Consider the following 21267-nt stretch of genomic DNA (forward strand, 5'->3'; position numbering starts at 1 on the left):
GGTCATTTAGATTACTGTGATTGAATTTCCAGGTTCTTCAAGTTTACCTTATCAATTAAAGTTTACATTAAGGAATTAACAAATATGGTCAGGGTTTGGGTTTTGTGTGTGTGTGTTTTGTGTTTTTTCTCTGAAAGGAGATGAGCTTAAACTGATGCTTTCTAGCATCAATGATTGGATTATATTTTTATTTATAAAACAGTAATGATTTAATAATTCTAGATAATTTCTGTGAATGAAGTTTGAGATACCTGGTTTTGTATTTGGATTGTAAAATGAAAAAGAACACATGAAATATATTGAAATACACCATATCCCATTCATTTAACCTTATTTTAGTTTCTCTTGTATCTCAAACAGTTAATGATTGTAACTTTTCTTATTTTTTAATCCTCCAAAGTCAGCCTTATTTAATTACAGTTTTTATTTTAAAATCTTACTCTTGAGCTCAGTATAACTGCTGTTTTGAATACGAGTTCTTTTATTAAAGATGGTCAGATTAGGGTAGCAAATTGATGCAGTTTTTCTGTTAAGACGTGGTGTGTGAAATGCTCTCTAACTTGAGTAGATATGCTTGAAAAGACGAAGGTGGTGTTACCAGTAAGATCAAAGTCTGAAGCTTTGCGTGTATCAATTGTCTGCTAAAGCATTTCTCAGCCTTAAAAAGTCTTGCCCTTTAGAACTGCCTACCCCAAATGTTGAAGGGAAATCACTGAGAACTTCAGCTGAGTGTTGAAAACTTACAAAACGTCTATTTTTTTTTACTTGTGACTTTTCTTTTTTTCTGTGGTTTGTCTTTATCCATGCACCTGCTAAATCTGTTGAAGAAACTTCACTAAAACCAACTGACATGGCTGACAAATTGCTTGCCTTCAACATCAGAAATTTGCTGCTTCTGCTGCTGAGAAACATGGCGAAGTCAGGAGCGTTATCTTTATCAGGTTATGCGAAGCTATTCCAGTTTCATTGCAGCTTCTAGCAGAGTTGATTGGCAATATGTATTTGCTGAAGGGTAATTTTATTGAAATGGGCAAAGACCTGTCTCTTTCCAGAAAGCATCTATGGAAAAGTTTTAAAAGAGAAAGGAAGGTCCTGCCCCTGTACAGCTACTGTGTTGTTTTGGAATGTGCTATGTGCAAATCTGTCTTCTTTATTTGGACCGATTCAGGATGCAAAACTGTGCTCTGAGTCAGACAGAATAGTGAGTTAAACCTGGATCTTTTATTTAAAACTTTTAGTAACCAAGTTATGACGTGTGATGCAGCTGTGTATATTGATGGTAATGTTCAGTAGATATTCTTCTTATTTTAATTTTGGGCATGAAAAAATTTCAAAATGTCATGGTTTAACCCCTGCCAGCAACTAAGCACCACACAGCCGCTTGCTCACTCCCCCCCAGTGGGATGGGGGAGAGAATCAGAAGAGTAAAAGTCAGAAAACTCGTGGGCTGAGATAAAGACAGTTTAATAGGTAAAGCAAAAGCCGTGCACACAAGCAAAGCAAGGAATTCCTTCGCTACTTCCTATTGGCCGGCAGGTGTTCAGCCACCTCCAGGAAAGCAGGGCTCCATCACACTTAATGGTTACTTGGGAAGACAAACACCATCATGCTGAACGTCTCCCCTTCCTTCTTCTTCCCCCAGCTTATATACTGAGCATGATGTCATATGGTACGGCATAGCCCTTTGGCCAGTTTGGGTCAGCTGTCCTGGCTGTGCTCCCTCCCAGCTTCTTGTGCACCCGGCAGAGCATGGGAAGCTGAAAAGTCCTTGACTAGGGTAAACTCTACTCAGCAAGAACCAAAACATCAGTGTGTTATCAACATTATTCTCATCCTAAATCCAAAACACAGCACTCTACCAGCTACTAAGAAGAAAATTAACTCTATCCCAGCTGAAACCAGGACACAAAAGGGCAGAGTTATCATTAACTAAAATTGAGATCATCTGTCTATCACCACTTACCATCCACCAGGGTTATTGTATTTTGTTTATTCTCTTTTTTCCTCTTCTGTTGCTCAGTGGAAGGGCAGTAAACACTTATCCAAGTTCAGTCCAGTAAATGATACAGCACTGTGTTAAGCCCATTTATAATCCCTTTTTCCTATTGCAACTGTGCTACACTACAGAAAGGGAAGTAGAACTTCTGAGGTACAAGTGCCATTCTCGCTGCTTCCAGCAGGATGTGACTTGCCCAACTTTTTGAAGAATGGGTGTCAACACCTACAATTGGGAGTGCGATCTGGGCCCTAGCTCATTGACATCGTCCCCACCCGAACTTCATACAGCATTAAATCTCCCCATCCTCTATTAAATTCTTGTGCGAGTCTTTATGCATTCATTTGGATTTGTGTTAACAAAAACCCAGCAACTCACAAGTTGTATATCTTACATTCCAGATGCTTTTGATAATTGATTTAAAACCAACAAAATTGCAACCATACAAAATGGGTTAGCTGTTCAACCAATGTAAAAGGAAATCTCCACTTCCCTAACGTCTTTCTTTGGACATATTAGCTGCCATGCTCCATCTTCTTATGCCTGAAGAAGTTTAGAACAGGTTCGTTTCCAAGCTCTTTTGTCAGTGAATGGGAGACGAGTGAGAGGTTGCACAGAAGTTGGTTCGCATCAGAAACTTATCTTCTTGAAGAAGGCAGTGGACAAAAGGGGATATCTGTTTGGGCCAGTCTCCTGTTCTGTCACCTTAAATCAGCATTAAACTGTGTCATGCATTTATTAGAGTGTATCAAAATTGCAACATTTTTGTGGTTTCCTTCCTTACACTTCAAGCAGCTTCTTTTATGTGTTGACAAGAGACAATAGTTATGAAGTGAGAGTACATATGAGATAGAGACACAATTGCCAAATCAATCTCTCTGGTATCTTAATGCCATCAGCTTCTGCTGAAGTCAGAATATGTGACCAAATCACTCACTAGTTTCTTGAAGGCGGTTTAAAAGTAAATACCATCATGTAGACTGTCTTCACCAGCACAGCATTGGAAAGACCCCAAAACTAACAAGGTATCAAGCAAACTAATAGCTAGGAATGCAGTGATACTAAATATTCCACCTTTAAGGTTAAATCTTTCTTTCAAAATTTTATATTTCAGTACCTCTGGGGAATTTGCTTTTTCAAGTAACTTTTCATATCAAAAGCAAGTAAAAAAAAAATGCCTCTTCCATTTACTTCCCTGAATTCTTCCATCTGTGAATTACAAAACCCCATCATTGCATTGTGAATCGACTGTTCACTCGGTGACTTTCAAACTTCTGTTACTTTTTTACATGCAGAACACTGCTATAATCCAATAAATTTTACTTTGCACATGTATATCTAATTTTGAAATGACTAAGTATAAATTAGGTCTTGCCTTTAGTCACAAATAAAAAGACAATATTCTAACTTTTTTTTAAAGCACCCAATGACAATTTTTAGTCTCCATAGAATAAGAATTTTATGATGGTTCTTTTGATTTGTGGTCATCTGATGACATGAAATTGAAAAATAAAGCATGGAGCAAAATGAACCATAAGAAACATGAGTTGTGGGAACATGCCCTACCTTCAGAAAGTCACTGTTTCCCTTTTCTTTCTCCTATATGAGAAATTTTTTTTGTAGCTTGCACACACCATCAAATACGTAGCATGATCCCCAGGAGACTGGTGGTTTTACCATTCAACTGGTCAACTGCAGAGCTGAAGCTATTTCAACACCTGTGTGATACCTGCATGGGTATACTGATAGGAGTCACAGATGGATGCATAGTGTTTTTAGACTGTTGTTTGATAATTTAAGTTAGTATTTTGCATAGTTAAGGTTATTTGTAAAAGTGTGAAAAAGTAATAGGCTGTTTCTTCTGAGTTTTTAGCCATTGATTATTAGCAAGTTTAATTTATCCTCACTAAAAAGAAATTAAGTTACATTAATACATATCTTTGATAAATGAAGACATGTTATGCTTCAGTGAAATTGTTAAAAGCAAAAAGAAAAGAGGATTAAATAAAGTGAAAATATTTAACTCATAGATACTTGAATTTCAGTTTGACCTATGTTTGTTAAAGGCAGATATGTTTGTCATTCTGATGAAGATGCATTTCTTCATACCTTGCTGTTGACAGAATCTCACCTACTTTTCCCATTTATTATGATAATAGTCTACCAGATGTCATATGTCACAGCCTAGTGAAGTTGTCTCTGCCTATTACTACTTTATATATAATGTGTATTCTTGTTCTTCTTTCCTTAATTTAGGAATTGTTATATGCTCTTTGACATCCCCTGTTTTATGAGGAAAAGAATAGAGGCCAACTACTTAAAATATTTGAAAGCAGTTTTAGAAACAGTAGCTGCTTTTCTTGCTATTGTAAGTACCATTATATTAAAGTATGCCTGCATGTGGATGAATAATCTGAATCTCGTAAAAATGGTCATATAACTTAAAACTGTACTAAATGTTAACTTAATATATCTAGGTGTGTTGTACCATGCAACTTTTTTGAAAATTGCTGGTTTCAGTGGACAGATACATAGATAAGTGCTAATAAGGGGGATGAAAACACAAATTATCATACGTTATGGGTACCTGTAGTGATAAGAGTAACAGAAGTCATAACTCTTTATGTAAACATAAAATGGGCGAATACTCTTTTTAAATACAGTTATAATCTAAAAGACAGGACAGCCTCCTATATATATGCACAGATAGACGCAGAGTCGAAACAAATTTTGGCAGAGATACAATAGCAAGATCAGCAAGCTGTCTTTTGATTCACAACCTTTGAGCTTCAGTGGGACTGGTTCTCAGCACTCATCGTTCAAGGGGTGGTATTGTACATCCCTGTGTGTTAAAACTGTATTGAATACACACCGCGCTTGTGATGATAGGAATATCAAGTTGTAGAATCATTTTAAAAAGAAGTAGAGCTACTTGGAATCACAGCCAAATTTCATTCATTTTTTTGGCAGTTGGGGAACTAGCACTTGTCAATTGTATTGGAAAATTTTATTTCCATACAAAGCTTTTTGCTTAAAAGGTTCATATCTTGGGAAGAGTGCATTTTCTGTAAATGTGACCAGTGTTCATTTTGCATTATGTACTAAAGTCATTCTGACTTTTCTTTCTTCTGTTTTAAGTTTGGGGTTTTTTTTGTGTATTAAAATTAAGGTAAAAGTGCCCCCTAGATTTTTAGATTTGTGTGCTTACATATTAGAATCTACAGAAAAATTCCATATAAGACATTCTTTTTCTTTCAAAATCAATATTAAGAAGTTTAAAGGCTTTTCTTTGTCCAGAGCAACAGCAAGAACATGCAACTATCAGCAATTTAATGTAGTTTGCTTTCTTATATTTTACTGTGGAATTGTTGATACATAAGTTTAACTATTTCATGAAAACACTTTTGTTCTTCTACTGTAATATTTTAGATGAAAGACTGAGGAGTTCTCTATACATTCCTGAAGGGATTGTTGCAGTCCTTAAAGCTGCATTATGTAGTGTAATGTAGATGAATATGACAAAAATCAACATAGAAAACTATTATGCTTGAAGTAGAGGAAATCAATATGAAGCCTGACATTTTTCTTTTACATTTGCAATCTCTGTGGAACTAGAATGGACCAAGGCTCTGAATATTTGAAGTTAGACAGTCCTGAAAAAATCACATTTGAATAAACCTAGATCACTGTCTGAAATCAGTGTTGCACTCCTGAAGTTTCTTTCAAAATGAATATTCTCTTTTTAGAAAAAGGTACTTAAATTTAATTTGTATGTCTTCCAAAGACTTGAATTTTTCAAGTATTTTACTTTCAAAATGAAAGCAAAGGAATAAGTTAAATTGTAAAGATTAATTATCTGTAAAAGTCAAACAAACCTGAAACTTTGTATGTTCAATAGGTGCCCCCTCTTTTGTTGAAATGATCATAGTTCAAACGTTCATCTTTACATAATGAAAATTAGAGGAGAGAAATTTGTATAAAATAGCTGATTTCTTAGGTTTTTTCCTCCCCACTCCTCAAATGAAATGTTGTAGATAGCAAAAAGCAGTCCTGTTACAGTCCTGTTACACTGAGCAAAAGCCAGACTTGATGCACAGAAAGTAACCTTTTATTCAGTCTTAAGTTGAGAACGTTTTTCTAAGTGACAAAGCCTATGATACTTAGGAAATATTTCTACCTTTCTATAGAAAAGACAACTGTAGTGCTTAAATTGATTATAATAATGAGGCGTCAAACAAGAATATCTTTAGGCTGATGAAGCAAATACAGAATAGTTGATGTGCTGCCTGTACTGATGATTTCAGCACTTAGACATTACTTGAGGATTTAAGCAATTTCTTCAATCTTCACCTTTTCAAAATGGACGCAGTAGCGTGTTTAATTAAAGGTGAAATAACCCACAGTTTTTTCTCTTTACAGTCCATAATGCCAAGTAGACATATATACTTCAATTTGTTATAAAACTAAGTTTGAAATAAAAGAAGCAGCTTTCATAGCATTTAGAAATAATTCTACTATAAAGTTTTGGTTTAGATTTGCAGTCTCTGCTCTGTCTTCTAGAGCTTTTTATTTTCTTGAGATGATAATATGACAACATAGCTTTGAATTCTGCCAACATTCCAAATATGATCAAATTTATGACTGTATTATGATTCTTGCTCAATTCTTTATCTGGATGCATTTTAAATAAACACCAGTAATACTTATGGTTGGTGATAATTTCCAACATGCTCAGCACTTAATTTGCTAATATTTGAATTAGCAGAATATACTTTTTTAAGTAGAATCATTAACTTCATATAAAATGACCAATTTTTTCAATTGTTTAATCTTACCTTTTTTTCCAAAATAGCTGGCTTAATCATATTTCACACTTGATCAGTTTGTCTGCAGATTACCACTTTGGGTAAGTGTTTGTAGTTTACCATTTGTTTCTCAGTAGCAATATCACTTCAGCTTTAAATCCAAGGAAGAAACAGATATACAGATTTATTTTTGTTTAATCTTGCATTCTGTCTACATTTCACTCATTCATTTCCATTTGATTGGGCCAGATAGACCAAAGTGAGAACTATGACTTTGTATGCAAACCAATATTAACCTGTAGATGTGATTAATGTGATTATAAATTAATATCTTAACAGTTAAAATTGAGGTGTTTTTTAATTAAATGAAATACTCAATTCACAAAATACTACTGTTGTCATTCATTTAAAAAAAATACATTTAACGTAGTATCAAAGCCAGCAGATTTACATGTAATTTCCTTTAAAATAATGCCCAATCTCTGGACACTTTTTACTGAGAATAGGTATAATCTCACGTGTTGTGTAATCTTACTAATTTTAGCTGAAGTCATTCCTTTGCTTTATCAAAGTCGACCCAACTACAGGGAGATGTGCTTAGCTGCAGTAGTCGTTGCCTCCTGAGCAGAACTCTAGCATTACCAGTTCCTGACAGCTGCAAGCCAGCCTCTGGGCATCTTGCTAAATTTTCAAATGTAATTATACAGTAGACTTCCTTTAACAAATTCTGTGTTCCCAGCTATAATTATAACAGCTCTTCTTGCCTCTAGCCTGTGCCTTATCTTACAACCCACCTCCATATCTCCCACTGCTGGCTAGTGTTATCCAGTAGAGCTGATGGATCTAGAAAAGCAGAGTTTATTCTCTCTGTCCTCACAAGAATGGTTTCATCAGTACAGAAGATCCAATTCTTCTGATCTGCTCTACTGAAATGACATGTCCCATAAAGCTGAAGATTGTTCTCTGATTCGCAGAAGAGCTGTTGATTAGCACACCACGTTCATTTTGAAAACAATTTTCAATTGTTATTACTGTTATTAGAGCTGTCCATGAAATGGCTGAAGCAGCCAGCACAGGGAAAGGAGGCCTTCTAAAACCACTTTGTTTTCATGTTGTGAAATTCAGGATATCATTTCTTTAACTGTGCTATTTGTGTGTTAGGTTTTCATATACAAAGCCGTTCATGTTCCTTTTAAGGTCACACATGTAACATGAAAATAAAAATGATAAATGATGGAGCTTTTCTTACATGAAATGCTAGGTAATTTTAGCCAAAGAGTGATAAAACAGGAAAAGTTATCCACAGATGTGCTCAACCTAGTATTGGCTCATGTTGAAGAAATTTAGAAACAACTACACAGAGTAATAATCTCCTCTCCACCTGTCCAGTAGCAAGGAAAGCTGATGTGATGGTTTTGAATATGGGAGTCTGAAGATAGGAAGTAAGTGAGAGAGCTTGTGCTGTTGAAGATGCACAGAGGCAGCCTTCCTTTTTCTTCAGTCTCTTACTGTGGTTGGCTGTGGCAGGTGGTCTGATACTGGAGAAATGTATTGCCTGGAAGATCACAGATTACCATCTTTTTCAGTCTTTCCTGCAGCAGGATCAAGTACATTGATCAAACCTTTTCTTGAGAAGCTTCAGTGAGTAAAATACCCTAGCACTCCTAAAAGTTACGCTCTGGCTGACTTTTCATAGTTTGCATACACCTTTCTAAGAATTATGATGTCCCAAAGTATATACAGCACAGTAAGAGGTGGAAAAAAGTAATTACCAGCTCTTCACATGCACGTGTATACATGTGCGCACACACCCACCCACATACACATCACATGCTTGTCAGCCTGTTTCAGTGAGATGTGTTTTTGAAAGATACCACAAAATTTACTCTTTCAATTTGTATTCTTCTCTACTGATTGATTCCCTGTGTAATGTTTTATTGCTGGTCTGTTTTGTGTTCATGTCTGTGATGCGTCTTTTCTAAATGTAGCACTTCAGATTTGTCTGTATTGAATGACCTTGTTGATTTCTGACTTTTTCAAAAGCATTTGGAAATCAGATCCCATCCTTTGAGGTGCTGCTAGTTTCTCCCAGCATTGTATTATCTGCTGATTTTATAACCACATTGCCTTCGAGTCACTAGGATTGTTATTAAAATACCAGATAGAAGCAGATCTAAACAGATGTCTGAGATCCATTTGAAATATATACCCGGTTTGACAGAGCTGTTGAAAAGTTCTTTTCAGGAACAACTGCTCTCCGATTTCAATCATTTTTGTGTCCAGCTTATGGTGATTATGTCTAGACAGTATTTCGTTATATTGGCAGTGACAACGTGGGACATGTTTAAAATCTCTCTGATCTCAAGCTTGTATCACATCTACTGTTAACCTCTCATCCATGAAGCCAGTTAACACCTTTTCAGTGAAGTAATTCAGATTAGTGTGAAGGGATCTGTATTTTCTAATTTACCTTCTTTTATCTTCTAGAAATTTGGTTGTTCAATAATTGGTTCTAAAATCTTTTCAGGTTTTAATGATAGACTGGAACTTGCAGGTGGGACTTATCCCACCTGGGGGGGACAGGAGAGGGCTCGTTCTCAAGTTTGTTTTTTTTCTTTTCTACCTCTTTTGATTTTCTTTCTTGTGTTCTGTTCTCTTGGAAATAATGAGACCACGGATCCTACCCTGTTACGTCTGTCTTCCTCCATAATTTCCAGCATGACTCTCTTCAAGGTTTTTTTTTCATTCCTTTGTTACGTTATTTCCTCTCCTTCTTGTTTGTAGCAACGGTATGTGTGTCTTGTATCACTGTAGGTCTCATTGATCACTGATACAGGACACGGATGGAAACTTTTTTCTGGTGAGACAAGCTGACAGCACGTATAGAAGAAATTTTCTTTGGTTTTGCTTGTTCTGTAACTTCGGAAAGGCATAGTTCTGCTCACAGCAGTAAGATTTCAAAGGCTACCGTCAGAAAATTAAGTGTTCTTTCATCACATCTTACGTACCAGGTGGAATGGGAGTAAACAGGTCAGTTCCAAGGAGAAATGAGATCCAAAATTTTGCTTATGTGAAGTGTAAAGATAGAGGTGATTACATACTGAAATCATCATCTTGGGCTTTGAACTGCAGGCCATTAAAATGGGTTGGGGAAAAGATTGAATTAGGACAAGGGAGACTCTATCCCAAATTGTTATATCAAAATATCTTCTGGAAATTCTTCTATCCTGAAAGACTGTGACTTTGGTATTTGGTATGATGGCCCATGGGTGGCCTTTTCTTGGTTAATAAATTTGTGCCTGACCACTTAAAATCCATCATTCATCTGTTGTTGACTCGTTCTTCTTGTATATTGCAAGATGGAGAATTTTACCCTAAAATAAAACTAAAATTAGAAGCAGTGAAAGCAGGGTGGATTTTTTTCAGGTCTGTCATATGAGCTGAGCCTTCTTGCCCACCAATAAAGAATGATGACAGAAGCCAGAATGTTTATACCAATTGATATTGTCTCTTTAAAATTCAACGTTTTATCTTTTGCCTTTCAGTTTGCTTTATGGGTCATTTAATTTTTGTTACTTTTCTTTAGTATGAGCTAAGAAGAGAATATTGCTGAATATGCTAAAATAGATGTATATTTTTTTAAGGCTGGCATTTAAGCAGACAAAGAATCATGCTTAATGCTGCTGTGATAATAAATAGTACTATAATTGATTGTTGATAGAAACCCTTAAGATACATTTTTATGGTTGAAGTGTACTTTGGGTAAGCAGTGTTCAGTTTGCCTATTAAAATAATTCACTATATACTGTGGTTTCTTTGAGTATTAAGGAAGTAGGACTTTTCCAACAACAGTAATTGGTTGACACTGCTTGACCTTAATGCAAAGCTACAGTATTTAATGAACAAACAGAGGGAATAAAGTTTTGATAAATAAGGCAATTTTCATGAAACCTTTAGAAATATGCTTGGAGTCTTTTAGTGTTAGATTGACGGTTTCTCCTTTTGTGAAAAGAATAAGTGAATAATTTAAGGCTATACTTCATGTTTTCAGATCTTCATTCTGTCATATAAATAATAGACTGTGAAATGCAGCAGCTCCTGTATTCACAGATTTAATAGACCTATACAAGTGAATATCTTACTCAGCTTCTGGCATCTTAAAATGCTCTTTTGTGCATATGTATACCTGAGAAGCAACGCAGAAGCGGGACATTCCTAGACTCTCTTCAGTAACCAAATTCCATACTTTAAGCATGCCACATATTCTGTTTTTAAACAAATTGTTCTTAAAATACTTTTAGTAAAGCTTGATGTCACTTTTAGTATTTTTAGTTTTTAGTTCTGGTACAGTATTATGATGGACAGATGTCAAAGAAAGTAATACATAGCTATTCAAAATTTAAGTGTAATCTAAAGTTTACTTACTTAAATGGAAAGACTGTGTGAAAGGCATTGAGGTTGAGATCCAGCATGGAACTTTGAAACACCATTGAATCTTGATGAGAAAAGAATCAAATGTATTTACTAAAATAGTGAAATATCAGGGTAACTTATATGATTTGCTACATTTATTCTCAGTTGTGTAATTTCTTTTTAAGGGAATCAGTATTGGGGAAGGCAGAGCAGAGAGAAACAAAATTAAGCTAGTTTCTTTTCTGTCTTTCCACTCTCTTTCCCTCCCCCTGCCCAGTTAAGTGGCTTTAGTTTAATGTATGTTGAAAGGATGGTGAAGTAAGACTTACTGTGAACAAGTGGCCAAGCATTGGGATTCTTTCATGCTCTCCATCTTCCAAGCAGGAACATAGTTTTAGGACTAGTGGATCATGGGAAACATAAAGATTCCCTTGGAAAGTATGTACTACTGTGCCTGTTTTGTTAGCTGCAAAATGTAGCTTTCCTAAACACTTCCATTTAGAAGTTTGTTACCTGCATTTTCTTTCTGATACCTACTTCTTTCAACATCGGAGTAACTCTAGTTGTTAGGCACCTTCTACTAGCATATAATATGATACCAAACTCTTGCTTTCCTCCATCCTATGTGGGTATGCAGACATCTACACAAGTAAGGAAAGCTCTTTATTCATATTTCGAAGACTATTTTCTGTAAATAACGTTCAAGAAATCTGGCAGATGGTCTGCTTTTGCCATGGTATTGATTTATGTAGTCCCCATGTAGGTTCCAGAAATGTGTAGTATGGATCTTTCAGACAAAGTGAGCAGTCTACATGAGGATTTCATCACCTTTGCTAAAATACGGGCAGTTTCTTTCCTGTTTCTGCTTACTGATACTCTCTAGTTCAAGTAGTCAAGTTACTTTCTCTCTTACTTTTCAAGAAAAATAATATTTTTATCTTATGTCATGTTATATAAATCTTAACATAATCCTATATTCTCTTTTGTAATTATTTCAGTAACTTTTCATCTCTTCATTTTTTTCATTTCCACTGATACAATTTTCTTCATATTCACTATAAGCCTGTCTTTTGATTTTGGCTAGTCCAAATGCTTAAATGGGGAGACTTGCTTTTCCCACTCTCCATACTCTATTCAACTCATTTATAACTCAGAAAATGCAGGGATAGAGATCATTCTACAGTGTAACTTGTTGCAAACTAATATCGCAACCGTATGAATAATGTGAAAATCATTGTGCCGCACTGGTATGAAATACATTGTCGTCATCTCTGTTTTCAGAACTTATATAGAGTAATGTTTTCCATTTCTTTTGATGCATAAATATTATTTAAGTCATTGGCTGGGGATGTTTCTGTTGTTAAAGTAAGAATTTACAGGATTAGTCTGTTAAATATATTGATCTTTTAAAGCAAACCAGTCACTGATTGGATCCAACTGTGACTGAATTGACTTGTTGTGGTATCTGAGCAATATATTTGTTGTTATTCATTATTACTTCAGTACAAGACTGTAGTAAGTCCTCTGTAAATATATGTATTCACTGTTCTTTATTTGCAGGCTTCATTTGTTTAAGGGTAAAATGCAGGAAGGAGGGTATAAAAAGCAAAGGAAGTAAATAGGAAAGCAGAACAGCAAGGAAAAGCAGTAAAGATATTTTGCTAATGGCTATATATAAATGATGCTGAGGTTGCTTTTAAATTCTGAGTTGGCTACTGTTCTTTATTTAGTCAGTGTGGATTTTTTTGCTTAATTTGTTAACACCTATAGAAATTAGAAAGAGCAGTAGTTATGACAAATGGACTATGTAATCTGAAAATTGTGTTTTGTCACATGTTTTAGTCACAAAACCTAGTTGAAATCAATTGTCCAAACATTCACTTAACATATTAATAAGTAATACAGGAATACTCTAAGCCCTCTTGAATTAGATATATTACATCTTGTTACAAAATTTAATGCCAGGCTTAATAACTCAAAGTATGCTCTAGAATAAAAATATATTTATATGCTAGTATATTGCAACTAGGAAGCTAATCCAAATTAAAAAAAAAAACAAAACAACCAAACAAAAACAAAACAAAAATAGCCCAAAACAAAAAAACAAACACACAAAAAAACCAACAACAAAACAAAACACTATGTAGTTGGAACTGTTTAATATACTCATGTAGACAATTTTATTTAATTTCTTAAAAGGAAATGCCAAAATTTATTCCTTCAGTGAGTATGTTTTTCGTAGTTTATTTCTAAATGCAATTTAATTTGTTTTGAGAACAGTGGTCAGATTACAGGAGCTATTTGGGTACTTACTTGCAAAATCAGTGTTTTCTAGGACTTTTTTTTTTAAATGTGTTTAGATGGTTGTGTTCTTAGATTTTCTAATGGAAACACTATAGAAACAGAGTGAAGTACCAGCTTTTCAAAAAGGGAAGATGCTGTTTCCAATTCAACACTATTAGCTTTGCATGTTTTTAATAGGAAAAATTATTTAAAATAGCAATGTATCCCATTGTTATGTGAATAGAATTTAATTATCTCACAGTAGTTGAAAAATTCTGCATAAACATGTTCTGATGAGTGATTAAAAAAAAATTCTTGATTTACAAGTGCGTTTTTGAACAGTTAAAAGAGAGTTAATAAAAGATAGATGGCTGATCAGGTGTTGGAATTTGATTTGTTAAATTTTTCTTAGAACCGTAGCCTTGAACATTTTCAGTGTGTTTATAACCAGCTGTAGTGTGCTATTGAACCCTGTACAATTTCTTTGGTCTTATTAATAATGAATTAACCACTTTCTAGAAAATACATCTAACAAGATCAAGTTACTGAAATTTGTAAAATACACATTTTTAAGAAGTTCAGTTGCAGGAGGAAGAATTTAAAATAATGCTAAGAAATGGTCAAGAATTGCAGGTTGATACACATTTCAGGTTGAATACTGAAGAAGTCTTCATAATGCTCAAGTTGTTAGAGTTGACTATCTACCATTATTGTCTTTTTAAAAACAAATAAATTGAACCACATGGACTTATCTTACATGTTGTTTCTGTCTCTCCTGTTACATGATTATGTGGAATGCTTATTTGACTTGGAAAAAAATACTAGTTTTGGTCACATGACTTTTTGTTATATGGAAATTTCCAGAAGAAATCCAATGCCTTAGGTCGCTTGAATCCCTTTAGATCAAACTAAAAATTAAAAATGTTTTTAGCATTTTATCATCAAGCATCTTTATTCTCCATCCAAAGGTCAATTGCAGAAGTCTGGTACCGGCACTCCTACTCCAGCTTCCTCGTAGCTGCTGGTGACTGGGCCTTATCCCAACGCTGCTTGACTGTTGAATGTGCGGAGAATATCATTGTAAGGACAGCTGTCTCCTTTGTGTTTGAGCACCTGCCACTATGTGAGTTAATTTTTCTATGTTTTTTTTAAAAAAAGCAAACTGAGTTTGCCTCATTTTCATTAATGCCATAGTTACACATTTAGCATTTATGAAAATGATGTTTGTGATGTCTTTCCTGTGCTTGTCCAAAAATTAATTTAAATACCCATTCTGTAAAAAAACTCTCTTATTTTACAAGCATAGGTGCTTTTCTCCCCACTTTGCTACATTAAATTTTAAAAGACAAGTGAAAATATTGACTGTAGTATTTGGTTTTAAAACTGACGGATAACTGTATTGAAGTCTGCTTTCCACAGAACAGGTGAAACATAGACAGTGTCAGTGGGAGCTTTTATTTTCTTCCATAATATGCCCTAAGACCCGACCTAGAGGGGCAATTCACTATCTAATTGAAACCTCTCCTTACATTAACAACATGGCAGTGTTTAGTAATGATACAGTGTTTGCTGTTAAAGACTTTCCAGTTTTGCCTTAAATAGCTAGATTATATTACCTCAATTTGCCATATTCCCTCTGTTTAGTTTGGAATTAGCTTGCAAATGTTAAGGTGATACTATTGAGCTGTACAAAGGAATTAGAAAGTTGAAATCCTAGCAAGGTAGCAATTTAAAGTAGTCAGTCTACAGAAAAACACCAGTTCAAGTGATTAAAGGTCAGGAAACTCATTTTAATAGGAACAATTTTTTGCTTTTACTGACTTCCATCAGTGACTTTAATTAGTTATTTTTCCTTCATACTGCTCTGGATAATTTAAAACCCTCTCTGAACTTACTTTTTAAGACATACATGTGCTTGTGTTTTTGTATGTATAGTTTCTGTACCTTTGAAGTGTAGTTAGTTTTTTCCAGCATTGCAATAAAGTACAGAACACTATGCAGTACATTAAAGAAATAGAGCCTATGCATCAGAACAATTTTCATGCCTCACTCAATTCTTAATGTAAATTAGTAGGAACATTGGTTATCCATTTGAGAAATTGAGTTGGTATAAAAATAAAAATGCACTTATGGTGTGTGGTGCTTTGTGTATCATCTTGGGAGTGTTTTGCTGTTTATCTGTCACTTGCATTAGAAAAAGCAGTCACTGGCTGCAGGTGACATTAAAAATTAAAGGTTAACCTCAATTTCTTTACTGACCAGACGTGGGGCAGAAAGTTCTTCTGGATGTGTGCCTGAATTCTGGAACTGTCAAAAAGAGTTGAGAAGTAAAGACTTGTGCTTTTGGTGGTTTAGTCTTTTTGTGTGTGCATGTGTGGTTATACGATTTCACCATTTTCAAGTGTTTAGACTGCTTATTCTAGGTTATATCAAGATCATTTTTCATTGCATCCAACTTTGTGAAATTAAAAAATGACATGATAATGCTATAGTAAATAATTATAATGAACTCACTGTACTGATTTACATAATTTTGGGAATGTCTTTTTATTTTGATACTTAGAAAAACTAATAAAAATAGCTTTTTTCCTATTACTAGAGAATATGTGTCTTTCAAAAACTAGTTAAAATTGTTGTTGCAAATTGCTGTAGCAGCTTTTGAATATTCTGGTTAGCTCAGTGTACATTTAATATAAGACAAGATTTATACACTCCTGAATAAGCCTGGGAGATCTTTCTTTAAGTATTAAGGCTTTTGACAAAGTTGGCTTCTACCCCATGGTGAGTTCAGAGCAAGCCAAATTCGGGGTAGTGTAAGGCTTCCCTCCTCTCTCACTCCAGGTGTTGGAGGCAGCATTCAGACCAGTGAAGACAACTAGCTTCAGGCAGCAGGGGTTTCCACGTAACCTGCCAGATATCTTTCATTTGCAGAGTAGGTATTACGCTTGTTCAGTGGTAGACCACGCTATGAGCAAGTCTTAATATTTGAGATGCAAACTCGAAGCTGTGGCTGCCCCTCTCTACCTTCCATTTCATCTCTTGATTTTACTTACCCATGCAATAACGTAGTATGCATATAATCAATAGATCTGGTGGTTCTTGTTGGCTGCTGAGTGAAAATGAGAAGGGAAGAAAGAAAAATGAAATTGCCTGCTCTGTCTTCATGATTAAAAGACTGCCAAAATGCGCCTGTTTTCTTTCCCCATCCCCCGTTTGCTGAACGGTGCATCTCTTCTGTCCTTGGCTGTTTTGCCTCTTACAGCTCTTCTTAGGAAAACAAGAAAATAGAAATCTCATTAAGGAAAGCAATGAATATTGCTTTAGAAAAGAACATTGCTATTGATGTTTTTTAGGAACCTTAGTATTTCAGATGTGTATAATTGTTTTAAAATTATATATCCGTGTGCTTGCTTCATAGTAAGCTTGACACAGTTGTTTCAGGACGGGTATGCTGTAGATTTTTCAGACTTTGAATTAAATCATGTTAAGAATTCTTTGACTGGAAAGTGATAATGCACATTTCATGTGTTTTACTTATTATTCCTAATTTGTTAAACCTATATTTAAGACCAATAATTTCTCTGAAGTCAAAATATTTTTAAATGCCAGGTATTTATTTTCCTGTATTTCCCTCTGCTTGAAATTATTCCAGTCTTCTCCAAGATTGGAGTTCTGCCTAACACTTCCCAATTTCTTGCATTTCAGACTTTTTTTTTGTTGACATAATAATGAAACTGGTCAAACACGTTTCACTATTGAAATAACTTACAAAGAAACCGAAATACTATATAGCTTTAAGCATAGTTGCTTTGACTTAAGGAGTAATTAAATCCTGTATAATAGTTGATAATTGTTGGCTTGTAGCCTGGCTGTAAAGTCTTCATTTTATAAACTGGGTTATGAAACATCAGGAAATATGAACTGTATTTTTAGAGGAAATATCTCAGATAATTAAGTACTGCAGAAAGTGGTTATAATTTGAAATGCAGTACTTTCTAAAAAGAAACCTTTAAGTGATTTTATGTATTTTTTTACAGGCTCTAGAATAGGTGGTATTTTATAATTTGTCAGTTACTTCCTTTAAGTTCAAATAAACTTCTATATCAGCCTAAAAAGCACTATTTGGTGACTTGCAATCATGTTACAGATGGCATCTTTTCTTAAACACTACAGTAATCTGTGGTTTGTGGAGCAACTAAATTACCCATTTGTTACACTGTTACGCAGCTCATAGAGGTCATCACACATCTGTATGAGCAGAACATTTTAAGTCTTTCAAAAAAAAGAAAATAACACGCATTCATTGTGATGTTTCTGTTGTTGCTGTTCCTACAGTGTGGGTGGTCCATGTGCCTATGTTTAATTTATGGCTGTATTGCAGAGATCAGCTATAGAGAGAGATATCTATAAGCTAAGGACTTTTTTCTCAGATGTAGCAAAACTTGCAGGACGTGCAGCTTCAAAGAATGGAAGAATAGGTCCAGGATCAAGAGTTATTTTGCAAAGCACTAAAATCAAGTTATATAAATTCCCACAAGGGTACATAATATCACCTCAGGACTAGTAATTCCCATAGCTTTATTTTCAGTAGCTGTTAGATTGTCCTGGTGAAGAGTAGCACTACTGTGTGTTATTAGCCCGTTCTCTTCAGACATCATTTCTTCTCTCTTGGTAGCATGTCAGGATTTATCCGGTTTATGTAGCTGGTCCTCACTTGACAAAATTGGTACTGCTTCACATCCTTCTTAGTTCAAGTTGCTTCTGGCAGTCATCTTTGTCCGCTGCATCTCCCTTGCCCCTGCCCCCTGGCAGGCTGCACCGTTTGCCTCCTGAGCCTCAGTTTGGGCAGTTTGGCTGTGAAGCTTGATCTGGCCTTGGACAGAGCCCAGCCAGGTCTGGCAGAGCTTTTTACATTGTACTTGGTGCCTGCTTTATAGTTCGTTTTCATTTTAACCAGGAAACCAGCCTCGCTATTTGGAAATGCCAGCACTAAGGAAGACCTTACTGGCACCTTTCAATACTTAAAGAGGGCTTATAAGAAAGACGGAGAGAGACTTTTTACCAGGGCCTGTACAGATAGGACAAGGGGTAATGGTTTTAAACTAAAAGAGGGTAGATTTAGACAAGATATAAGGAAGCCATTCTTTATAATAAGGGTGGTGAGACACTGGAATAGGTTGCCCAGAGAAGCTGTGGATGATCAACCCTGGAAGTGTTTGAGGCCAGGATGGGGCTTTGAGCAACGTGATCTAATGGAAGATGTCCCTGCCCATAGCCACGGGGGTGGACTAGGTGACCTTTAGAGGTCCTTTCCAACCCAAAGCAGTCTATTCTACTTGAAGACAGGAACATCTTGCCTTTGTTGTTACCTGCTTACTGTATGTCTCTTATATAGTTTCATTATATGTCATCTCTTCTGCATTTTGATGACTTCCAAACTTTTTCAGAAGCATCGCACTGGTAACAAGTGGTATTGTTTGAACCCAGTCAGAAGACTGTTACTTGTGGTTTTTTTCAGTAAGAGATGACTGCTAACTTAGGTGATCGTAAATGCTGATCAGAATTTGTTAAGTAAGAATTCGTTAAAGTTGTTCTTAAAGGATTAAAAGTGGCAGCCTTACGTGTTTCTGCATCATGAAAACCATGGGGAGGGAAACTCTTGGGTTAGCAGTGGTGTATATTTAAACACAAGATAGTAATGATATTTTGGCGCGTTTGAAGGGACCCTCTTACTATAGATGTGACCATCACAGGCAGTTGTCTCTCATGCGCTCAAAGCTGTGATAATGTTCTAGTAAAGTTTTAAGGAAAAAACATTTCTCAAAAACTGGCTGCAACCTCCCTTGAAGGAGAAGGGACACTATTTCATGGCTGTCCTTGGCTCTCTTTCTTTTCCTTCTCCTCCTCCCCAAGAAATACTGTGGGACTTACAGAATGTTTTGCTTGTAGGACAAATTCTTAAGGAAGTTCACAGGATTTTAGTGCTTTTTGCTCTGAAGTTATACTGATTTGAATGTCTGAACATGTACTGAATGATACTGACAGGTACCAGTGTGCAACTGGAGTCCAGAATTAGGGACTGTATCTCCAATGCAAGTCACAGCATTGCTCATTGTTGTGACTGGCCAGAATTTGTAATTAGATGGAAAACAGATGAATAAAGCCAAATTAAAGTGACAGTGATGACCAACTGCCTACTAATTTAAGACCCTCTGCACATTGCTGAGTGCTACTTATTCAATGAACTCATCTATTAAATATATAACTTTAAACATTTCTTTTAGGTAATAGAAACCACTATGGTCAGAATTTATTCTTTATTATCAGTGTTCCATTGTATTTAAATAAATTAATGTGGAACTTCACAGAACTCAGAACTTTCTCAGCAACTTCATGTGGGTTTATTAAAGGTTGCAATGAGTGATGTACAGCACATGATTTCATGTTAAAGACTTTCTTTGAGAACATAATGTTTCTACAGATTTATAGCTTTTAAAGGAGGATCCATTTTCACAGTATTTTTAAGGAGCCATCCACTTTTGCAGTATTTTTCTCCATGTTATATGTCTGTTCCTGTAAGATCTTTTCTAATAAGCATTACTTTAATAAGCATTGATTCTGGTACAAATGGTTGAACTAGATTTGGGAGAAATGGATGAACGTTGTTTTATTATTGTTCAGGAGCATGCATGCCTTGCAATATTGAGGTCGTATTAAAAGCACAATGAGAAGGTTGCTTCTATCTTGAAACTTGCCTTATTTCTCTTCTTTTGCAAGGGAGTTGTAGGTCAGTTGCAAGAATGTCTCTATATTGTAAATGTTGTTCAAACTTTGTCTTGGGACATTAGTCTGGATTATTTTAAAATCCCAGACATATATTCTGTAGAGGGATCCAAGCTGGAGCCAAGAAAAAGTTGTCATTCTCACATAACTGCATTTGGCAGAGGGAAGAGGGGAGTCGAGGGGACAAAAGGAAGAAAATGCTCATCTCTTTAGGTGAATGTATTCTTTCCATAAAATGTAACAACCGAAAGTAGATCAAGACACTCTTGCTTGGAGACACTCATACCATCTGACAGGAAAGTGATTTTAATGAATTTAAAATCCAGAAGCAACAGTATTTCTTCCCTGAGTAAATGGTAGGGAGACCTTAATTACACTGTGCTCTTGAAAGCACAGATTGTACTTAGTTTCTTTTTTGGTCATTTAGACTCAGACTTTGGAAGGTATTTAACTTAAAGCAAATACAAGAGTACTTTTCTGAACTTTCATACTATTACTGAGTTTTCTCAGTATGAATACAAATACTTGAAATAAACAGGAATTTAGTGGAGGGTTTTTTTTTAAACAAGCAGAAAAGTCATACAGTATCTTCTATTGGATTTTGGCTTAAAAACTTTTACAAAGGCATTTACTTTGTAAGTGTTGACAAAAGCAAGGGAAATGAATAAAATGTTTAAGTTGTGAATCAGTATCTAATACTTCTAATCAGGATTTAGTGCTCCAGTTGAGGATATTTTATACTGTGAAACTTTGTTCCAGACGAATAGTGAACAACTAATTATGTATCTACATTCATTTAATATATTAAATGCATTTTGATGAATGAAGTGTAAATGTTGAATGAATTTGTGGTTATTTTTGTGCATGAAAACTATAGATATGAGAGTTGCATGGATTTGTAGTGTTTTGGGGGGAAACAATCACGTTTTCATTGTACTTCAATGTTTAGTTTTTAGCAAAGAAATGTAATAGACTAGCATAAATATA

At 35.2% G+C, this 21267-nt stretch overlaps 1 protein-coding gene across 9 annotated transcripts in view; it reads left to right on the forward strand.

The window, feature by feature from the left end:
- Positions 1 to 21267, forward strand: part of TBC1D5 (TBC1 domain family member 5) — a 318020-nt gene that overhangs the window by 48119 nt on the left and 248634 nt on the right. For 2 of the 9 annotated variants that reach the window (XM_087771803.1, XM_087771812.1), the window contains exons 1-2: positions 9759 to 9831; positions 14466 to 14620. The exons of 1 other annotated variant lie outside the window; for it this stretch is intronic. In XM_087771803.1, the coding sequence (XP_087627929.1) occupies positions 9818 to 9831; positions 14466 to 14620 (169 nt within the window). In that variant the 5' untranslated portion in view covers positions 9759 to 9817. Of the gene's footprint in view, positions 1 to 9758; positions 9832 to 14465; positions 14621 to 21267 lie in introns of those variants that run through there. 6 more of the 9 variants (XM_087771821.1, XM_087771832.1, XM_087771850.1 and 3 more) reach the window with 6 other exon arrangements.

This window comes from Nipponia nippon, unplaced genomic scaffold (assembly GCF_047370975.1).
Source record: "Nipponia nippon isolate SJK-2023a ecotype South Korea unplaced genomic scaffold, ASM4737097v1 scaffold_1, whole genome shotgun sequence".
Taxonomy (NCBI): domain Eukaryota; kingdom Metazoa; phylum Chordata; class Aves; order Pelecaniformes; family Threskiornithidae; genus Nipponia; species Nipponia nippon.